This window comes from Cyanistes caeruleus, chromosome 23 (assembly GCF_971803275.1).
Source record: "Cyanistes caeruleus chromosome 23, bCyaCae1.hap1.1, whole genome shotgun sequence".
In the NCBI taxonomy this organism is placed as follows: domain Eukaryota; kingdom Metazoa; phylum Chordata; class Aves; order Passeriformes; family Paridae; genus Cyanistes; species Cyanistes caeruleus.
The window spans coordinates 6,138,357-6,155,539 of record NC_141723.1 but is presented as its reverse complement, the minus strand read 5'-3'; the positions used below and the strand labels follow the sequence as shown (position 1 = coordinate 6,155,539).

General features: G+C 64.1%; 2 protein-coding genes across 10 annotated transcripts; one reads left to right on the top strand and one right to left on the bottom strand.

Annotated features, from left to right (window-relative positions):
• Nucleotides 1-415: 415 nt before the first annotated feature.
• On the top strand, nt 416-4,132 carry TAGLN (transgelin). 8 transcript variants are annotated; one of them, XR_015278864.1, is made up of 7 exons: nt 416-571; nt 1,991-2,189; nt 2,268-2,445; nt 2,524-2,626; nt 2,853-3,298; nt 3,364-3,591; nt 3,723-4,132. XR_015278864.1 is itself a non-coding variant. In XM_086861115.1 (5 exons), exons 2-5 carry the CDS (start codon nt 2,010-2,012, stop codon nt 2,992-2,994), a joined length of 603 nt encoding a protein of 200 aa, XP_086717241.1. In that variant the 5' UTR covers nt 472-571; nt 1,991-2,009; the 3' UTR covers nt 2,995-4,132. The 8 variants fall into 8 exon arrangements, 2 of the variants coding, with proteins under 2 accessions (XP_086717241.1, XP_086717242.1); XR_015278869.1 differs by having other exon boundaries at nt 429-571; nt 1,988-2,189; XR_015278865.1 differs by having other exon boundaries at nt 439-571; nt 2,853-3,812; nt 3,910-4,132.
• Nucleotides 4,133-4,515: 383 nt separating this feature from the next.
• Nucleotides 4,516-17,156, bottom strand: PCSK7 (proprotein convertase subtilisin/kexin type 7). Of its 2 annotated transcripts, XM_086861110.1 has the most exons (16): nt 17,066-17,156; nt 15,690-16,169; nt 15,155-15,289; nt 14,590-14,755; nt 13,433-13,523; nt 12,889-12,943; nt 12,159-12,297; nt 11,484-11,584; nt 9,514-9,681; nt 8,443-8,550; nt 7,448-7,550; nt 6,599-6,755; nt 6,415-6,509; nt 6,207-6,300; nt 5,852-5,969; nt 4,516-5,712 (listed from the first exon to the last, which is right to left on the bottom strand). In XM_086861110.1, exons 2-16 carry the CDS (start codon nt 16,155-16,157, stop codon nt 5,308-5,310), a joined length of 2,403 nt encoding a protein of 800 aa, XP_086717236.1. In that variant the 5' UTR covers nt 16,158-16,169; nt 17,066-17,156; the 3' UTR covers nt 4,516-5,307. The 2 variants fall into 2 exon arrangements, with proteins under 2 accessions (XP_086717236.1, XP_023797159.1); XM_023941391.2 differs by lacking the exon at nt 17,066-17,156 and having other exon boundaries at nt 15,690-16,191.
• Nucleotides 17,157-17,183: the final 27 nt, after the last annotated feature.

The following is a 17,183-nucleotide window of genomic DNA, read 5'->3' as shown; positions in this document are numbered from 1 at the left end:
GTCCCACTTCACGGGCAGCAGAGTTCCCTGAGGGCTGGGGCCCTCTGTGGCATCCTGGCAGGGTGGTGCCAGGGCTGCTGCGTGCCCCGCTCCAGCTGGTGCCCGCCGGGCAGAGGGAATCCCGGCATCTTCGGGATGCCGCAGCCTCCCCGCAGCATCCCCGCGGGGACACCGCGGCTCCCGGCGGTGAGCGCACGGCAAAACCAGCCGTGAAGTCGGGGCAGGAGCCCTCGGCGCTGCCGCCTGGCTATAAAAGGATTTACTCCATCAGCCCCCGGCCCGGTTCCGCCCTGGCCCCGTCCCCGCTGGGGCGGAGGCACGCGGGGAATGCTCGAGCACGGGCTTTCGTCGCTGGTTTTCGGAGTCTTTCCCCAAATATGGTGCCTGGGATGGAGTCACGGAGCGCTGCGGGGCCGGGCGCCCCGGGAGGGAGGGTTCGGGGGGGGCCGGGCTCCGCGCCCCGCTGACATCACCGTCCCGCCGGCCGCCTTTTAGCACAAGGTCGGGGTCCCCGCGGGGCAGTGCGCCGGTCCCTCGCCGAGCATCGCCCTCGCTCCGTCCGCAGCCGCTTGTAAGTCCTGCCGCGGGGGCGGGGGGCGGCGGGGAGGGTCCCCCGGGTGGGAACGCCAGCCCCCGGCACGGGGATGCTGCTCCCCGGGATGGGGACCCCGGAGCTGGGATGGCGAAGCCGCTGCCGGGACTGCGATCTGCTGCTCCCCGAGGGTTCCGGGACGGGGATGCCGCCGCTCGGCATGCCCGAGGAGGGACAGGCTCCCCTGGGCGGGCTGCGGTCACTGCCGGGTCTCTGTGCTGCTCCTGGCCCTGGGGAGCGCGTTCCCGGCGGGGCTGAGCAGCTGCGGGTCCCCGCGGGAGCCGGCGGGGCCGTGCGGGGCTCGGAGCGGGGATGCAGGGGCAGCTCCAGCCCCAGTGCCCGTTTCTGCCCTGTGCTGGGCGCGGACGGGAGACGGACACGGGGTGGGGGACAGCTGGTGGCGATGCCGGGTGGCCGAGGGAGCCGTGTGTGACCCCTCCGTGCCAGGTCGGGCCGGGACACGGAGCGGGGCTGGCTGTGGCGCCTGCAGCATCACTGGATGTGCCCAGCAGCGCTCGGGGTCTGGGCACAGGCTGCCCCTAGGGCTCGTGGGGTATCACCACGTTAATCACGGGGCTCGTGGGGCACCCCTGCATTGGTGGCAGCGAGCGGGCTCGGTGTCCTCTCCTGCTGTGCCAGGTCTCAGCCCATCCCGCAGGAGCCAGGGTGCCCAGCGGTCAGGATGAGCCGGGTGGGAATGTGAGACATCGGCACGGCTCCCGGAGGCACCCGGAGGCTCCATGCCAAGCAAGGAGCCGGGCAGGGAGCAGCGATGCCAGCTCCACCAAAGGCTTGGCTGCCACTCGCAGGGTCTCTCCCTGCTGGCATCTTCCCTGGCATCTTCCCTGGCACCCTCGGGCCCTGCCTGCAGCCGGCTACCTGCCATCACTGCCCGCAGCATCTCCTTACAAGGGCACGGGCACGGCTCCCGCTGCTCCCGTCTCACCCGCGCTCCTCCCCGGCTCCCGGAGCTGCCGTGCCAAGGCCACCCCGCGGGCACCCTGCTGTGCCATGGCCACCAAACCGGACTGCGGCCAGCCAGCCTGAACGTCACCCTGCAACCCGGGCCCTGGCATGGCTCACACCGGGGACATCCGTGCCAACCAGGAGCTGGCAAGGGACAGGGATGAGGCTGCTCCCGCGCACAGTCTGAGCTGGGGATCGGGCACCTCTGCCAGGACACGAACTGACTGTCTGGGCAGATTTTGGAGGTCACGGTGGTGAATTTTCCTCCAAACAGGAGATGATGGAGATGAAGGGCTGTTACCTGGCGAGGGAAGAGTCAGAAGGGCTTGTCCCCACTGCAGCGAGTGGCAGGGAAATGACACAATGGTGTCTGTGGGGTCCCTGGATAGGACACAGCATCTCCACAGCCTGACTGTCCCTGTCGGCCAGCAGGTCTCGCAGCACCGCAGCCATGGCAAACAAGGGGCCAGCCTATGGCATGAGCAGGGATGTGCAGTCCAAGATCGAGAAGAAGTACGATGATGAGCTGGAGGACCGGCTGGTGGAGTGGATCGTGGCGCAGTGCGGGGCCGCCGTGGGACGTCCCGAGCGGGGCCGCCTGGGCTTCCAGGTCTGGCTGAAGAACGGCATCGTAAGTGGGGCCCTGGGGGTGGGCAACACGGGGAGCTCCGGGGGCACTGCAGCAAACCCAGGCTCCCCTCTGTGGCAGGTGCTCAGCAGGCTGGTGAACAGCCTCTACCCCGATGGCTCCAAGCCCGTCAAGATCCCCGACGCGCCGCCCACCATGGTGTTCAAGCAGATGGAGCAGATTGCCCAGTTCCTGAAGGCGGCCGAGGACTACGGTGTGGTCAAGACAGACATATTCCAGACCGTGGACCTGTTTGAAGGTGCGGGAGGGGGCAGTCGGGGTTGGGGTCCCAGGGTTGCTGTGCTCGTCCTCACCGTGCCCCTCTCTCCCCGGGCAGCCAAGGACATGGCAGCGGTGCAGAGGACGCTGATGGCCCTGGGGAGCCTGGCAGTCACCAAGAACGACGGGAACTACCACGGGGACCCCAACTGGTTCATGAAGTAAGTGCGGGAGTGCAGAGCTGGGCACGGGGGCTCCCTCGTCCTGAGGCTGCTCAGAGCTGGCTCTTTCCCCTGCCTGGAAGCGCCCCGGAGCGCATGGAATCGGGATGGCAAACTTTCAGCTGGGGAGGGAGGGAGGGAGGCTGGGGCATTCCTGGGGGTCGGGGTGGGGCTCCTGGGCACCCCGGGGTGCGGGTGCCCCACGGCCTCTCGCTGTGCCCCGCAGGAAAGCGCAGGAGCACAAGCGGGAGTTCACCGAGAGCCAGCTGAAGGAGGGCAAGAACATCATCGGCCTACAGATGGGCAGCAACAAGGGAGCGTCACAGGCGGGGATGAGCTACGGCCGGCCCCGGCAGATCATCAGCTAGGCACGGCCCCGCCGCCCCCAGCCCTCCCCAGCCGGGACCTCCGTCTCCGCTCCCCCGGCCCAGCGCCGCCGCCAATCCATTGGTATTTATTGAGGAGCATCCGCCCGCCAGCCCCATCGCCCCGCCAGCGGCCGCAGCCCCCAGCGCCGTGCTCCGGACAGCCCCTGTCCCCGGACAGCCTCTGTTCTTGGACAGCCCCTGTCCCCGGACAGCCCCTGTCCCCTGACAGCCCCTGTCCCCCCAGACAGCCCCTGTTCTTGGACAGCCCCTGTCCCCGGACAGCCTCTGTTCTTGGACAGCCCCTGTCCCCCCAGACAGCCCCTGTCCCCTGACAGCCCCTGTCCCCGGACAGCCTCTGTTCTTGGACAGCCCCTGTTCTTGGACAGCCCCTGTCCCCGGACAGCCTCTGTTCTTGGATAGCCCCTGTCCCCGGACAGCCCCTGTCCCCGGACAGCCTCTGTTCTTGGATAGCCCCTGTCCCCCCAGACAGCCCCTGTCCCCGGACAGCCTCTGTTCTTGGATAGCCCCTGTTCTTGGACATCCCCTGTCCCCGGACAGCCCCTGTCCCTGGACAGCCCCTGTCCCCGGACATCCCCTGTCCCCGGACATCCCCTGTCCCCGGACACCCCCTGTCCCCGGACAGCCCCTGTCCCCGGATAGCCCCTGTCCCCGGACACCCCCTGTCCCCGGACATCCCCTGTCCCCCGACATCCCCTGTCCCCGGATAGCCCCTGTCCCCGGACACCCCCTGTCCCCGGATAGCCCCTGTTCTTGGACACCCCCTGTCCCCCGACATCCCCTGTCCCCAGACATCCCCTGTCCCCGGACACCCCCTGTCCCCTGACAGCCCCTGTCCCCGGACACCCTCTGTCCCCGGACAGCCCCTCTCCCCGGACATCCCCTGTCCCCGGACAGCCCCTGTCCCTGGACATCCCCTGTCCCCCGACATCCCCTGTCCCCGGACATCCCCTGTCCCCGGACATCCCCTGTCCCCCGGCCTCGCACCCCCGCTGCCAGCCGGTCCTGCCCCGCCGGTCCTGCCTCACTGCCGCAGAGATCCCTGCCAACGGGGAGAAGAGAGAATTGGCCTCGGTTTTGTACTTCGTTTTTGTCAAAATTAAAAGGTTATATTCATCTAGCGTGGCCTGACGAGGTTTCCTCCTGCCTGCCCTGTTGCAGCTGGCCGATGGCACCTGGAAGCCAAAGTCCTACTCCCTAAAAGGCTAAAGCTCTTTCTTTTGCCAGCTCCAAACCTGGGAAAACCAAAGCTGGGGCTTGGATTTTCCCTGCCTGGCTTGGAAAACTCTGCCCTCTCCCCGCTGAACCATGACACCCACTTTTGTCCCTGCTCCTTCCAATGCTCTGGCCCAGCCCTTCCCTCCCCCTGCCTGGAGCATCTCCCTTTACCCCAGGGCACAGAGGGCACACAGCCCCCACAGTCACAGTCCCCCAGCCCCTGTGTGACACATCTTTCCAGTGAGGGAGCTCTGGGAGGGCAGAAGAGTGACGGATGGGGGAGAGGAGGGTTTTTCAGGCTTTATTTGGAAAGCTACACAAAAGGGCTTTGCTGATTAAAAAACAAACCCCAGCGTTAAAAAAATAAACCACGGAACCCAAAGCCATGTGAACAAGCCAACCCTGCTCAGACGAGCCACTGCCAGGGCAACTGAACCTCCCCTGCCCAGCCCACACCAGGCCTACCAGAGTGTGCCCAGTGACACAGGGACAGCCCCATGCTGCCCCCAAACAGGCTGGTCCCTGCCTCCCCCAGCCCACAGCTGCTCTGTGCCCACAGGAGAGGAGGAATCAGCAGGATCACAGCACGGGGGGCAGGGAGAAGCGCTGCTTGGAGATGAGTGAAGTAACTCCCTGCTTCTAAACTGGGATAACTGGTGGGTAGGGGCCGGCTGCCAGCCCGGGAAAACACCAGTGCTGCGGGGTCCCTGCCTGCAGAGGCGGCTGCTGGGGCCTTGTCTCACTTTCCAGGCTCGCTCTGCAGAAATCAGGGACCAAGTGACACTTTGTCTTGGCCCTGCTGCAGCGCAGGAATGGCACTGCACACACCACGGGGAGCCCCGAGCGTCCAGCAGGGCAGGCTCCACCAGGAAAGGGTTTAAGGCTTGCTTTGTTTTCCAGAAGGAGGGAAGGGAAGCTCCCTTTCCAGTACCGGCACTCTGTCCTTGCTCCTGAGCCACGTCCAGCACCACCTCCCGCAGGACACAGTGGATCCATGGAGGCTCAGGAACGAGTCTGTGCTGCCCGAGCCCAGGAAGGTCGTACCAAGGGAGGGCCCCAGCCCAGCCCCAGCCCCAGTCAGCAGGGCTGGTGCTCCCTGTCCTCCCCCAGGAGTTCAGTCGATGCCTCCCGGCCCAGAAATCCCGTTCCAGCGGGGGTTGCCTCATGGAAGCTCACAGCTCTGCCATTGCTGGAAAGTTTGGGGTGGGTGGGGGTCCAGGACCCCTCCTCCCCATCCTGGGCAGGCTCCAGGTGCTCACACTCCATCTCGGCCTCCTCCACGTCCTTCTCCCGGTACAGAGGCACCGACTCCATCTCCAGGCCGCTCTCCAGGGCTCGGTGCTTGCTGCCCTGCTGGTACCACCTGCAGCTGGTGGGGCTGGAGCATGCCAGGTCCAGCCCCACCTCGTTCCTCGTCAGGCAAACCTCCAGCATGTAGTAGAAAGTCCAGAACACGGCAAAGCATCCCAAGAGCAGGAGGGTCTGCAGAGGGAAACCCCTTGAAAAACACAGCTCTCAACCACCTCAGGCCCTGCTCACTGCCCAGCAAGAGGGCACAGAGTACTGAGCAGGGTCCTGCTCTTCCAGCCCATCCTGGGGGGTGCAGGGTTCCCCGGCTCACCTTGAGGGTGTTGGCTGTGATGGTGTAACGCTGCTCCTCGGGGATGTCCAGCCCTGGGGGACAGGGCAGGGAGAAGTCACCGCTCAGGTACTGCCCACTCATGGCCTCCTCCAGCAGCCTGGGGACAGACACACCCCGTGAGGGTCCTGTGGGTAGCGGGGCTCCAGGGGGGATCCAAAATGCCCACCAAGGGTCTGGAGCGTCTCCTTCAGCACACAGAGCTGTGTTCTGCAGCCCATGGCTGCCCTGTGAGGTGTGAGGGCAGCCTTGGCCTCACCCACCACACGCCCAACACAGCTCCAACCCCTCAGCTCCCTCTCCTGGCTCCCACCAAGCTGGGAACGTGGTGTCCCACCTCTGCCGCTCCTTCATCTCTGCTGGGGACCAGGAGGAGCCGTACAGGGTCAGCTGCCACTGCCTCAAGGTGCCGGGCCTCAGGCTCTCATCTCCTGGGGAGGAGGCAGGTTGGTGTGGTGGGGAACTCTCTGAGCCAACCTGGCCATGAGCTGGCAGCTCCCTGGCACGTGGCACAGGGCTGCAGCGCTGCTGAGGGCAGGACTCACCGATGTCCCTGATGAGCAGCCTGTAGCTGCCCTGTGCCTCCTCGCCCCAGCACCGCACCGTGGAGAAGGTCCAGTCGGAGAAGCCATTGGGGTCCCTGCCAAGGGGTGAGGGGAAACAACCCATGAGGGCTCTCAGAGCCTGAGCCACCAGGCTGGCCGTGGCCCCAGTGCCCTCGGTGCTTACGAGTCCATGCTGCGGGTGGTCCCGATCAGGGACATCATCCCGCTGGGGCAGAAGAGCCGGATCTCCAGGTTGCCACGGCGAGGGTGGGTTATGGTCACAGTGACCGCCACGTGCTCCAGGGTCCTCATCCCCGACAGCTCCAGGTCGGCAGGGGTGACTGGGAAAGGGAAGGGAGGCTGGTCAAGGCTGGGGGCTTTGGGATGGAGTCCCTGCTCCCAGCCAGCCACGCTGGGCTGTGGTGCCACTTAACAGGAGCACACGTTGTCTCTGCCTCGTCTGCCCTGTGTGGGACCGGGAGCAGAAGCCAGGTGTCCAGGCTGGCCCACCCCATCCCAAACTGTTCCCAGCTCCAGGAACGCTCATGGCCCCAGAGCTGCTGACCACAGCCCCTCTGAGGCTGGGTGGGTGCTCCCAGCCCCTGCCAGGCATGTCAGGACAGGCAGTCCCAGAGCCAGCAGTGTCCCCCCGTGCAGGCCCTGCTGGGGGGCCGGGAAGGGCTGGGGCCGAGCTCTCCTTCCCGCTGGTAGCAGCGGAGCTGCTGTTCCGGACAGGCCTGGCCAAGTCAGGAGCTGCAGCATTACCTAAAATGGTCAAAGCCAGCACAGCTCTGGCCGCTGCCCAGCCCTGCTCCTGAGCCCGGCCTGGCTCCCCAAACACACCAGGACAGGGGACGGGGCTGTGGGGAGGGGATGCAGCGGCAGGCAGATCCCCTGGGGATGGGCAGCGGAAAAAGCCCAGGCAGCCCAGCACTTAACCCCTTCCTGGCCTCCTGCAGCCCAGGGCTGGTCCTGCCCTGCCGTGCCCCACGGGCACGGCTGGCTCTGCTCTCCGTGGCACACCTGCTCTTACCGTTCCAGGCCACCTCCAGCTCCTGCGGCAGCACAGGGATGCTCCTGCCCTCCTTCAGCACGGGGCTCACGTACGAGGCCAGGTAGGGCACGGACTCCCAGATCTGCCAGGGGAAGGAGAGAGGGCTCAGCATGGATTGCACCCTCCCTGCACATCCATCCCTCCATCTCCCACTGCTCTCACAAGCTGCTCCTGTGCTGGATGTGGGCCCAGGCCAAGGGGCCTCTCCTGATGATGCTCTGGGAAACACGGGCTGCTGTGACACCCCAGGAATGGGAGCAGTGCCCACATGCCCAGGAAAGGAGCGAAAGTCACTGCCTGGGAGCCAGAAGGGCTGATCAGGGTCTGGGACTCCCCAGCTCTGGGTTTGTCACAGCGGCTTAGAGTGGTGTCTTGAGCCGTTCCACTCCGAGCCCCGGTACAGCAGGACAGGGAACAGCAGAACACAACTGCCTGCAGGAAGAGGAGCAGCCTGGAAGTCCCTGTGACCCCGGGGGCACGGCTGGCAGCGGCAGTGACCCGGCACAGCTGCACACACGAGCTGGGACCCAGCGCCAAAGGGATGTGCCCTGGGCTCCGTGTGACCAGAGGAGGAAGAGATGGGGATGCCTCTGCCTGCTGCGTGCACAGCCCTCCCCTGGAGCTGCCAGCTGAGAACAGCCTGCTTCCCGGGGCAGGACACCCTCCCTGCAGCCACTGTGGAGGGAGGAAGGTGCTGCTGGCCAAGCTCCTGTGGTGTGAATCAGGGCCCTCGCCATGGCTATATATAGTGCTGGAGAGCAGCAGCTCGGGACAGCTTTCAGGCACTGCTGGGAGCCTCATGACCTCATACCAAAAGCAGCCTCAGAGCCAGGGCCAGCAGGATGGTGGCCAAAGTGCTGGCCCTGAATGGCGGCGGTGTCACCCCACAGCATCACCAGGACAGGACTTGTCCCTGCCACGGGGCTGGGCTGCTCTGCCTGCCCAGGGACAGCTGTGGGAGGGCAGGGAATTACCTTGGCAGCGTTCACCAGCCTCCAGGCGTTGAGCAGGCCGAAGCCATGCTGGTGGCTGTGGCTGAAGCCCGCCTGGTTCGTGTCCCACTTGGCGTGCCGGTCCTCGTACTGCAAAGACACACAGGGTTCTCCGCTGACCTGGGGGGACAGCAGCAGCCTGACCCGCCCAGGCCTGGAGGGAAGGAGGCCCAGACACATCCCACAGTGGTGGGGAAGCAAACCCACATGGCCTTATTAGAAAGGAACAGGTTGACCTTTGTTTGAAACAAATCCCAGGACAAAGTGGCTTCCCAGCTCCTCAGAAAGGAAATGGAGCAGCACGAAAGGGCACAAATGCTTCTGCTCTGAAACATCCCAGCTGCTCCCTGCTGCCCAAAGGACTGCCTGTGGCATGGCAGAAGCCTCAGAGAGAAGGAACAGAGTCCTTTAAATCACCAACAGCTAGGGCAGGACAGATCTGGGTCCCATCACGAACTGGGTTGTACTCCACTGGCAACATTGTCTTGGAAGTTATGGAAAACACTGTCCCATGCCAAAGAGAGCAGAGCATCAGCTGGACACGGACTCCTGCTCCCCAGAGGGGTGGAAGAAGCCCCACTCCTCCAGTCAGTTCCCACCCTGGGTGAAGGGAAGGGCTGTGTTTGCTGCCCAGCTCTCTGTTGTGCCTGTTTCCAGGAGCCCAGCTCTCTGGAGAGCCCAGGAAAGGCCAGAGCTCCTCACTTTCCCACTGCCTGGACCATGAGGTGACATTGCAGAGGTGGCAGCCCTTGGGCTGGGCCAGCCCCACCACAGGCACACAGGGCTGAGCCCCTGGAAGACCCCTACATTGGCAGATGGAGGCAATTCCTGAGGCAAATAACCCATTTATTATCATGACGGGGGAAAATGCCTCAGCCACATTCCTGGAAGGAACACGGGGTGAGAGGGAAGTGCAATCCCCGTGCCGGGAGCCAGACCAGGGAGAGATTTATGGAGGGGCAGCAGACACAAACAAGGATGTGCACAGCAGGCCATCCATCCCACAGCATCCCTGGGGGGAGCAGAGGGAAGGGGGGAGGCCCAGCCCCTCACCTTGGTGGCAGTGAAGACGATGACGTGCTGCACGTCGCGCCAGGTGAGGCACGGCCGCACCTGCAGCATCAGCGCGATCATTCCCGCGGCCAGGGGAGCGGCAGCCGACGTCCCCGTGTGTCCCTCCGTGCAGCCCGTGCCCTTCTGCAGGTCCCAGTCTGTCGTCACCTGCCCAGGAAGAGGAGGCAGGCCTCTGTCAGCGTCCCTGCCAGCCCAAGCTCAGCCTGTGACACAACTGTCCCTGCTCACAGCCGGCCAGGGACAGCCCCACTGCAGGGACAGGGATCCCAGTGGGGAAACGATGAAAATTCCCTTTGGAGACAGACAGGAGCCAGCCCTAACTAAGCAACTCTGTGGGATGCTCCTGGCAGATAGAGTTTGGGCTCTTCCTCACCTTCAGTGCTGCTCACAGTGTCACAGTCAGACTGCAGGGGAGCCACATCGGGCTGTGCAGAGCACACAGAGCCTCTGAGAGGCATCAGGAGGCTCCCAAATGATGCCACCTCACTGCAAAGCAAGTGCATCCATCCCCCTCTGCTCCCCATGGGGAGAAAACCCAAAATCTGAAGGGTTTTTTGTGGTTTTGCTTGACTCCATCCCATTTTTCCAGCTGTGAGTGGCTCCAGCTCACACCGGGACTCTGAGTGTCCCACACAGAGCACCCCAAGAGCACAAACTTTCAGTAGGAAGCACATCCAGTGCCAGAAGCCGTATTAAATTCTTCCCATTAAGGAAACCACACAAAGTTTATGGTCTGGTAAAAGGAAAAAAAAAAAAAAAAGAAAAGCTGGAGCAGATGGCTGCAGGGAAGTTAACTCTGGCACCACTGCAGTGAGCTCCAGGGTGTCCAGGAGCAGACTGTGCTCCTGAAAATGGGCTGTGTGGGGTTTAGCAAGGCAGGGGCTGGCTGAAGGAGCCACTGTGGTACAGGCTGTTCCCTGTGGCTCTCACCCTGGCTGCTCCATGGAGTGCCAGCTCCCCTGGTAGTGTCCCATAGAGCCAGTGTTTGAAATGAATGTGAAACTGTGACCCTCAAGGCACTCACACCGTGCTGGGGGAAGCCAGACCAACCCATGAGCCTGATGGAATGCAGCAGAGCCCTGCTGGCTCCCTTTTCCCAGGGTCAGTGCTTTCCAAACCAGCCTGGGACAACCGGAGTGATTTCTGAACGCAGAAATCAGCCCCGTTCTGGGTTTTACTCTCCCTGTGGCAGACTGTGCCCTGGCTGGGCACAGATCCCTGCCTGGCTCTGGGCTGCAGGAGGAGCTTGCTGAGTCCCAGCCAGGTGCCCCAGGATCCCAGGCTCTTCCTGTTGCCCCGGTTCAGAAGCCTGTTTGACAAGCCTGGATTCAGCTGCTCTGTGGCACGCACAGAGCCACAGCAAAGGGCTTTTGGGAAGCACCTGTCCTGCTGGGAGATCCTCCAAACACGGACAAGCCTGCCCTAAATATCACAGCCAGTGATGCTTCCCCCAAGCTGCCCTGGGGTGGGTGGGCCCTACAGTCCCTGCTGGCCCCACAGGACAGGAAGGGGTCGCACCACAGGAAGGTGGCACCACGGGAAGGTGTGGGTGGGTCAGGCCTGCAGGGGGGAAAACAGCCCTGGCTGCTTGGCTCAGGCAGAAAGGATGTGTTGTTGACAAGAAGCCTTTTTTTTTTGGCAAAAGCTGATAAAAATATTCTTAAAAAATCAACTGGGAGAGGCCCACGTGCCAGAACAGAGGAGAAGCTGGGGTCAAGTGGTTCCAGGAGCCCAATGCTCTCCCTGCCCTCTGTGCTCCAGCATCCCTTGGGAGCAGAGCGAGGCGGGCTGGCCACGGCAGCTCCCACAGGGCTGAGAAACAGGACCCTCCCTCGGTGTAGGGCTGGATAAAAGGCACATCCCGGCTCACAGAGGAACAGCCTGGCAGTCACAGGGACGGAGATGTCCTGGCTGTGCCCCAGGAGGGCACAGGGCACACAGGTACTCACGATGCTCCTCATCATCTTGTCCCCGCCGCTGAAGGTCACGGCCAGCATGGAGGCACATTCCTCGGCATAGAAGGGCATGGAGCCCGTCTCATCCACGGCTCCTGGGAAAACGGGAAAGGCACCAACTGTGTGAAACCTGCTCTGCTTCAACTGCTGGAATTTCAAGGTGTCCATCCCCTAAGAGCTTGCCAGATGTGCTCTTCCAGGGCCTGGGAGCTGAGCAGCGAAATCAGAGCCAAGCCTGCATTTTCCCCACCTGAAGGTCTACAGGAAGGGCAGCCACGATAAATAATCCCTCCCTGTGCTCAGTATCACACAGCTCTTCTGCCCCTCATGCAGCTTCTGCTCTGGGGATTACACATTTCTTCTCTAACACAAGTGGTGGGAATGCTGCATTCCAGGTCATTCCCTGAACATGGGAATGTCACAGTCCTGGGAGGGAGGCCTGGACACGGGCAGGAATTTCTCTGGCTTCCTCCTGCTCTGTAGGTCAGAAGCAAACTGCAGGCTTGGGGGCTGAAGCCCAGCACACCCTCGACACTGCCACACTTGTTCCCAGACATTTTCCCACAGATTCCCACCATCCAGCCAGCTCCCAGCCAGGCAGGTCTGCGCTCTGGGGATGACCTCGCTGCTCCAGGCTGGGAAGGGAGGAGACAGAAGAGCCAGGCTCACCTATGGTGACAGTGTAGATGGAGTTGGCGTATCCATCGTAGTTGCAGTTGTCACTGTGCTGGCCCCCGTTGCCGCTGGCCACCACAAAGATGCTCCCGAAGCCCCGGCGACCGGCGATCACCCCGTGCTGCAGGGCAGCCTGCAGACAGGGACGGGGCAGGGTGGCTCTCCCAGGTCCTTGCAGACTGACCCCGGTGGTGTGGGACAGCAGCCAGCCCAGCACGTGTGATCAGGGCTCCCCACAGAGCCACGGCCCCCTGTGAGTGCCCAGCCCCACACCCTGGGGTGTTTTGCAGCACAGGAGCTCTGAAAAAACCTTAATGGCCTGGGAAGGAGCAGCCTCAGCTCTGACTCTTCCTCCCACTGCAATCCCACTCCCCTTATTTACCCCCAGTATCCGAAGCACCATCCCTGCCTCGAGAACCACCCTGGGCACGGGGAAAGCTCCCGGGCAGGGAGCATCCTGTGGGCTGCACAAGTCGTCAGCACCATGCCACAGGCTGTGAAAGAGCCTTTCCCTGCTGGAACCAGCCTCTCCTTGGAGAGCTCATCCTGTCCTGCCTGAACGCCGCCTCTCCCAACCGCACAGTGACAGGGAAACCTCCGCTGGCACCGAGGGACACAGACAGACGTGCAGAGTGTCACAGCAACGTCCCTCCCCGCCTCAACGGGCAGGCAAGAAGCCACAAGCCCTGGGGGCTCCCCTGGGGATGCTGGGGCTGGGTTTTACCTTTCCCAGTTGATGGGGGCCATCCACAGTCTTCCCATCGTCATCGGGACCCCAGCTGCAAAGAGAGACACCGCGAGGTGACAGCCCCAGAGTCACAGGCGGCTCTTCCTGCCATCACAGCCAGCTCCCAGCAGCCACCAGCCACCACAACTGGGATTGCAAAGAGCTGCACTTTCCCACCCATCAGGATGGCCCCTCGCTGCTGGGACATCGCTGTCGTGTTTGCACTGTGTCCCTGGGTCAGATTCCAGTGGACAAAATGTTTGATTTTTATTTAACAAGCGGCTTCTCACACATTCCAGTCCCCGTCACACGGCTCAGCCGGGGCTGCCTGACCACAGCCAGCCCAGGGGACGAACTGCAGCGGCACACAGAGGGAGATCTCACAACTGTAGGTGCTGTGCAGAGCCTGGGACTCGTCTCCAGGAACAGAATTTTGGTGCCTCAAGGCTAATTGCAGCCACAGGAGGATGTGAGCTGGTGTGAGCACCCAGCCATGAGCTGTGACCCGTCCCCAGGCAGAGCAGAGCTGCAGCTGGCTCACCTGCAGCTGTAGATGTCATTGATCTGATAGTGCTTGTTGAAGGCGATGGCCTCCATGCTGTCCGTGAGGGGCCCGTCCAGCACTCGGATGCCTGCAGGACAGAGGACAAGGAACGTGACTGACACAGCTCACATCAGCTGCAAACAAACTCCTGGCTCGAGGCTGCCCCGCTGGGCTCACCCTGCAAGGCCAGCCCAGCTTTGGGAGCAGCACCAGGTCTGGGCTGGATCCGGAGCAAACCCCGCCACTCCCTGTGCTGTGGGTACACGGTGAGCTCATCCCTGCTTCTGCCAGCTGGGAGCCTCTGCCTGCTGTGCCCTGGGCAAGCCCTGACCGCCCCTGGCACCCCAGGGACTGTGCCGTGACCAGGTATGGACAGAACCACGTCCCAGCACCGCTGTCCCCTGCCCTGCCAGGGACACATCCTGCACGGCACAGAGACCTCTCCTCCCTCTGCGGAGCAGCTCAGCAGCTCTGCAGACAGCTGGGGCACAGCACATGTTCCCTGGCCTTGCTGGGGAGAGACACAGCACTCCACCCCTGTCCATCCAACAGGGCAAAGCTGAGACCAGGGGCCAGGGCAGTGAGAGAGGCTGGCCACGATTTGCTGCCCCAGAGCTTCCAGACACAGCCCGGGCACGTCGTGGCACAGCCAGCACGGCACAGCTGCTCTGCCCAAAGCTTGGCACCCAGGGAAGCCAGGAACACTCTGGAAAAGCTGCCAGGAGCCAGCTCCTCTGGAGAGGAGTTCAGGCAGGCACCAGGCCCTCCCTGCAACAGCCCAACCAGCCCGAGCACAGCAGCGCTGACTCAGAGGCGCTGCAGCCCATGGAGCCGTGTCCCACCCCAGGGATGAGGAGGTGAGGCTCGCTGGGCTGCCTGGCAGCCGTGTCCCACCCCAGGGATGAAGAGGTGAGGCTCACTGGGCTGCCTGGCAGCCGTGTCCCACCCCAGGGATGAGGAGGTGAGGCTCTCTGGGCTGCCTGGCAGCCGTGTCCCACCCCAGGGATGAGGAGGTGAGGCTCACTGGGCTGCCTGGCAGCCGTGTCCCACCCCAGGGATGAGGAGGTGAGGCTCTCTGGGCTGCCTGGCAGCCGTGTCCCACCCCAGGGATGAGGAGGTGAGGCTCTCTGGGCTGCCTGGCAGCCCGCACCTACCCGCGATGCGGCTCCCGTAGGCGACTCCCACCGTGCAGAAGCTGTTGTTTGGCACGGCCGCGATCTCCCCGGCGCAGCGGGTGCCGTGGTGGTTCCCGTTCTCCTCGTCGGGGTGAGGCATAGGGTCAGGGTCGTTGGAGTTCAAGTCATAGCTGCCTTCTGGGCTCTGGAAACAGACCCACAGTCAGCACCGGGCTCTGCTCTCCTCAGTTTGGGAAAAGCAGGAGTTAAGAGAATGCAACATGGGCTGAAACACAGGCTGGAAGTCACGGGAACTTGGAGGCTGCTTCCTCACAGGGCTGCAGCTCAACGCTGTCTGCTGCTGTGGGGAAGGGACCAACCAAGGCAGCTCCAGGCACTGCTGCAGGTCAGAGGGACGCCAGCTGCCTCCCACAGGTTGCACAAAGGCAGGTAACCCCAAAACCCAGGTGCAAAACCTCTCAGGAAAGGTTTGCTGCTGGCACTTTCCGCCCTGGCTGAGCCCAAGGTGACGGTGCAGGCTGGACTCTGAGCTCTCACACGCTCCTGTCACGCTGCCTGGCCTCCAGCCCGCGCAGGCACTCACGTAGTTTGGCTGGATGTCCTTGATGGTGTGCTCCACGCCGTCATCCACCACCACCACCGTCACCCCGCGCCCCGTCACGTTCCGCTCCCACACGCCCGTGACGTTGATGTCCTTCCCGGGGCTCTTGCGGTTGTTCTAAGCACCAGAAAGGACAGTGAGGGGAGGCTCAGCGCTGAGGCATCTCCTGGGTGCCCTGGATACGACGTGTGGGGCTGGGGCCAGCACGGGAAGGAGTCACAGGCTGAGATGGGCTGAGGCTGACAGCGAGCAGCAGTTGCTTGAGCCATGACGTGGAGGGCACAGTGTGCTCCAGCCAAACCCCCTGCCCGCCCCAGTGCCACCAGTGCACAACCAGCTGCAGGAGCTGCTTGCTCCCGTTATCACAGAGCACAGGGCAGGCAGGGCGAGCTCCCAGCGAGCTCCCTCCTCACCAAAGAGCAGAAAGAGGCTGCTCTGCCTCCTGCATGACAGCTTGCCCGTGGCCACACGAGCAGCCCGAGCCTGCGAGCGCAGCAGGAGCCGGGAAAGCACTCACCAGATGCCACTGCTGGGGGTATTTGGGATCGTTAAAGTGCAGGCTGCGCTTGGAGCGCTTCAGAAGCTTCTGTTCCGAGTGCCACCGCACGCTGTCGTGCTGTGCAAACAAAGTGTCCACCGACCTCCTTATTGCTTCGTGCTCAGCGGCCGCGTGGCCATCGGGCTGGTAGGCAAAGAGGTAATGGCCCTTGAGCTCCCCGACACGGCCCATGTTCACCAGCCCCGCAGTCTGGGCCAGCTCCTCTGCCCGCTGCTCCAGCTCCTCCTCGGGCGCATCCAAGCTGACCGCCCACGTCAGCTTCCCGTGGCGGCCCTCAGTGTCCGGAGCGCGCTGTCCGCCGCAGGCCGGTCCGGCCGGCGAGGCCAGGGGGATCCAGGCGGCGCTCAGCCAAAGGCACGTGTGGATGCAGAGCGTGGCCTCCATGCCCGCACTCCATAGCGGCGCTCCCCGCCTCCAGTGCGGCATCAGACAGGCGGGCTGCAACACACGGGTGAGAGCGGTGAGCACCCCTCCTGGCGAGGGACACGGTGGCCAGGGTCACCTGAAGGTCCCGCACAGCAGATCCCCTTTCCCCGAAACCCTAACCCTAACCCAGCCCAGGCGGCTCCTTCCCAGCGCTTCAGAACCGGAGGCACACCCGGGCTGGGCTGGGATCCATCCTAATCCTGCCCTGCCAGCTGGGTGGCAAGCCCCGGGCCGGGAAACGCCGCGCTGGGCTGGCAGGAGGAGCCACATCCCCATCTCGCCTCTGGTAAGGAGCTGATAAAGAAACTCTTGATGCACAGTTCCCCGGAACAAACACCACGGGCAACGCCGCGCTCCGCGGGCAGCCGGGAGCCGGTTCCTCCTCGGCAGGAGCCCCACCGAACTCGTTCCTCACCTGCTCCACTGCCAGAGGAACCTGCTTTCCCCTGGCATGGGCAGAAATCACCACCGAGCCCCGGCTCAACCCGCATTCCAAAAGCCAGGGCAGCGCAGAGCGGGGACAAAACCCGCCGGGATCCCCCGGCCGTGCCCGGAGCTCGCACCCCGGCCCTTCTCCGTTTCCCCCTGACACAACCCGTGCGCCGCTGCCGCTGCCGGACACCCAGCTCCAGCTTTCCCTCCCTACAACTCGGCCTTTAAGCTTCCCTCGGTGCGGCCCGGGAGCGGCACCGCGCAGCGCCCCGGGGCAGCCCCGGCTCTCCCCGCTCCGCCGGGCACCGGCACCGCGGACACGGCGGAGGTCACCCAGGGCAGAGCAGAGCACCCCCGCTGCCCCCCGCCACCCCCGCCTGGGCCCGCGGGGAGCCGGCGACAGCGCGGCCGGAGCTCCCCGGCCCGGTGCGCATCCCGCCGCCCGCACCCCGCCGCTGCCGCCCCGCAGCGCTCACCGGGCATGAGCCGCCGCCGCCGCCGGAACCCCGGTGCCGCTGACAGCGGCGTCACATCCGCCGGGGCGCGGGGCGGAAGGGGCGGCGCGGCGGGGGCGCGGGTCGTGCGCTCCGCCCG